This window comes from Ovis aries, chromosome 2 (assembly GCF_016772045.2).
Source record: "Ovis aries strain OAR_USU_Benz2616 breed Rambouillet chromosome 2, ARS-UI_Ramb_v3.0, whole genome shotgun sequence".
Classification (NCBI taxonomy): Eukaryota; Metazoa; Chordata; class Mammalia; order Artiodactyla; family Bovidae; genus Ovis; species Ovis aries.
The window spans coordinates 95,929,520-95,933,295 of NC_056055.1; the positions used below are offsets into that span (position 1 = coordinate 95,929,520).

The following is a 3,776-nucleotide window of genomic DNA, read 5'->3' on the forward strand; positions in this document are numbered from 1 at the left end:
AGTTGATTTATTCGGGGGGTGGGGGGTTGGGGGGAGAGCTGTTATGCCTGGGAATGGGGAGAGGTCGGGCAATGACTGTGTTCTCACTGTGTGCCTTTATGTTATCTCATGTCATCTCTGCATGAGGCAGAGATGGGTGTCCTCACTTTTGGAAGAATACAGTCAGAGGCCTCAGCAGTTCTATTCATTTGTCCCATGTCACATGAGTACCCGGTGGCAGAGATGAGATCTGATGCAAATCTATCTGGCCTAGAACCCCCTGCTTTCTGTAGTGTCAGCCTGCATCCTCTACCTAGAGCAAGTGGGGGCTCTGCCAGTGTTAACAGTGTTCCCCTGTTACAATCCTTCCATTGGCCAAAGGGGAGATAGACGCACGCTCTGTGCAAGACCCAATCCTAGGAAAAAGACATGGGACTTTCCCTCTTCTGACCTACCTAGAGTCAGTCGCCCCAGCTTTGGGGGCAGAACATTGACTGGCCAACGCGTGTGCTGATTAGTTTTCTCTTTCATCCCTTCTGCAGATGGTCCTATGGCGTGTTACTATGGGAGATTGTTAGCTTAGGTGAGTATCCTTGTCCACCTACCAGGTGAAGCATGGGCAAAGGGAGCGGGCCCCCCCGTGCTCCTCACCATCTACTTTCATGGGTAACACTTGCGTTCGGTGCTGACAGATGCCACTTGGGAAAAGAACCTTGCAGGTTTCCTGCATGAGTGTGTTTATCCCCATGGCTCTCTTTATGAAAGCCATGTGTCTTTGTGTCTAATGTCACATTTAACACTGATGACCTGGTGGCCAAGAACTTCATTCTAAGTTGTCTCCACATGTGCACAGATGTCATAAAGCTGTCTTAAGTTTTCTTCTGCAACTTTAAGACAGTATATTGTGTTGCTATGAAAAGTCACATTTTCAAAGGCCATTTATTTTTAAATTTTATTAAAGTATAGTTGATTTAGTTAATTTCTGCTATACAAAGGTGACTCAGTTTTATGTATGTGTGTATATAATTTTCCATATTCATTTCCATTATGGTTTGTCACAAGATATGAAACATAGTTCTCAGTGCTATACAGCAGAACCTTGTGGTTTATCCATCCTATATGTAATAGTTTGTTTCTGCTAATTCCGAGTTTCCATTTCTTCTCTGCCACTTTTCTGCCTTGGCAATCACAAGTCGGTCCTCTATGAGTCTGCTTCTGTTTTGTAGATAAGTTCATTTGTCATATTTTAGATTGCATGTAAGTAATACGGCAATTGTCTTTCTCTTTTTGACTTCTTTCACTTAGTATGATAATCTCTAAGTCCATCCATAGTGTCACAAATGGCATTATTTCATTCTTTTTGATGGCTGAGTAATATTCCTGTGTGTGTGTGTGTGTGTGTGTGTGTGTGTGTGTGTGTGTACCACGTCTTCTTTTATCCATTCATGGACATTTAGATTGTTCCTATGACTTGGCTATTGTAAACAGTGCTGCTATGAACAAAGGGATGCATGTATCTTTTTGAATTATACTTTTGTCTGGATATATGTCAAAAGCCATTTAATACCATGTGAAAATGTACATGCCAAAAAGCAGAAAAATTTCACATTTGCCATAATTCCAGTTTTATAAATATCACACATAAAAAAACTGGAAAGACTACACAGGATTTTTTCAAAGGCGTTTTTTCATTATTTTTTGTACTTTCCACAATAAACGTATATTGCTTTTATAGTTACCATTGGGACAGTAACTATGGTAGATAAAACAGGAATTGCGTTATGTAAATACAGATTTCCAATTGGGGAAAAGATCCATGTCATTGGTACCATGTCAAGAGACACGCTGTGTGTAGTAGACAGACTTGGGGACGAGCAAGGTGCCGTAAGGAAGCAGCGGCTGCATGGGAGCACTGTCTGTAGCCAAGTCTAGCTGTGACATGCGGCGGGTTTGCCCCAGGGGATGACGACTCTGGGTGCTTATCGTCGCTTGACTCACCCCCCTCTTCCTCCCAGTCCCTTGGCTGTAGGGCCCCAGGGCAGGAGACGGTGCCTTCTGCATCCCAGGGGGGCTCAGGGTGCACCGTTTCCTATCTTCCAGGCGGCACCCCTTACTGTGGGATGACGTGTGCAGAACTCTACGAGAAGCTGCCCCAGGGCTACAGACTGGAGAAGCCGCTAAACTGTGACGACGAGGTGTAAGTCAGGCCTCCCCCCAGGACCATTCTGTCCTAAGTCCCCTCTGTATGTTTCCTGAACTGACTGTAATGAAGCAGCGATCTGATGCATACACATACGTATGTATGTGTACACACACACATCCAAAACGGTCAGAAACAAGAGTCTGTGTTATGCGTGGAGGGGGGCATTTCCCTCAGAAAACTCAAACAAGATTTTTGAGTTCAAGATTTCAGAACCTTGAAACTAAGACTGTTAGGCAATGGGCAGGAAATAGAGAGTTTTCCAGGCATAGAAATTCAGGAGGAATTTAAGGTGGTGATTCTTGGCTGAATCTTAAAGTTGAAATGAGAAAGGGCAACACATACAGAAAAGATTTGTATGAATAATTTATGAATACATGAAATTATCCATGAATAAATGTATGGAACTTTGAGGGTAGAAATGTCAGAGCAGTTACACTAAAGAAGATAAACTGTTCTTTATAAAATCTTGCTTCTACAAGCCTTATTTTCCAGGAATAAATATTCTTATTCCTGGAAAGAATGATTCTCTAGTGATGCTGCCATTCCCAGAACCAGCTGAGGTCGTTGCTGCCTAAATGACATAATATAAAGAGTGCAAGGCTCTAGGCTGAACAAGGAATTTATTGTCCAAACCAAGCCACTTCTAAGAGTGGATGAGGGTGCTATTATGCTGTGTTACAAGAAATATAAACCTAGACCATCCTGGGAAAACCTGAATGTACTCAAGCCATCACTGGACCAAGTCCCTGAATCCCACCTTTAAGGAGTGATGTTTTCACTGCTTTAACTCACTTATGAAACTTCTGTTAAAGTAGAAACTCTTCTAGAATTTCTACCACCCCAGGCTGATAGCTGAGAGCCTTCTGTGCACTGTGGTTCCCAGTGAGGAACCACCCTCTTAGGCATGTGAAACCTTGAGCCCTGCTCTCAGACATGATGACTCTCTAATCTGGAGTGGGTCCCAGGAATCCATGTTTTAACAATACAGGTAGTTCTGGCCACACTGGAGAAAGACCTTAGACTAGCACTTTGTAAACTGTGTTTGTGGAATGTGTGAGACATAAATATATAACACAAGGGGAAAGAGTTCTGTGATCAGTTATGTTTGGGAAGCTTCTATGTTAAACCTGGTTTAAAAGGTTGTTGGTTTTTAATAGAATGACTTCAAGATATCACAAAGTCACTCACTAAGAGGGAGGCACGATAGGTAGCGTTTTGCAAATTTATTTGTGCACAGAGCCAGTTTTTAGAAATGAAACACTGACATTTTGAGAGATGTAATATTCTGAGGGAAAGCTTACCCTAGACACACAACTCAGTTCTTCCCAGATGATCAGGATAGCTGAGACCAAGATCTCTTGGGAATGGCACCCAAAGTGGGCACTAGATCCAATGGGAGAAGAAGAGAGATGTGGGTGGGGAGGCAGGCGGCCTCCTAGAACCTTCCTAGCTGTAGTACTTCTGTCTTCTGCTGGCTAAGTGAGATGACCATGCATTGTGTGGCTACATTCTCTTTTATTCCCAACCCTGCACCTGGCTGTGCCCAGGACTAAAGCACGGTGGGAGACCAAACACTCTCCCTCTGTTTTCAAAG

At 43.3% G+C, this 3,776-nt stretch overlaps 1 protein-coding gene across 6 annotated transcripts in view; it reads left to right on the top strand.

Annotated features, from left to right (window-relative positions):
• TEK (TEK receptor tyrosine kinase) overlaps positions 1-3,776 on the top strand; it is a 99,054-nt gene that overhangs the window by 92,978 nt on the left and 2,300 nt on the right. For all 6 annotated transcript variants that reach the window (XM_060411016.1, XM_027964593.2, XM_060411017.1 and 3 more), the window contains 2 exons: positions 522-562; positions 2,080-2,176. In XM_060411016.1, coding sequence (XP_060266999.1) covers positions 522-562; positions 2,080-2,176 — 138 coding nt within the window. The remainder of the gene's footprint in view (positions 1-521; positions 563-2,079; positions 2,177-3,776) is intronic.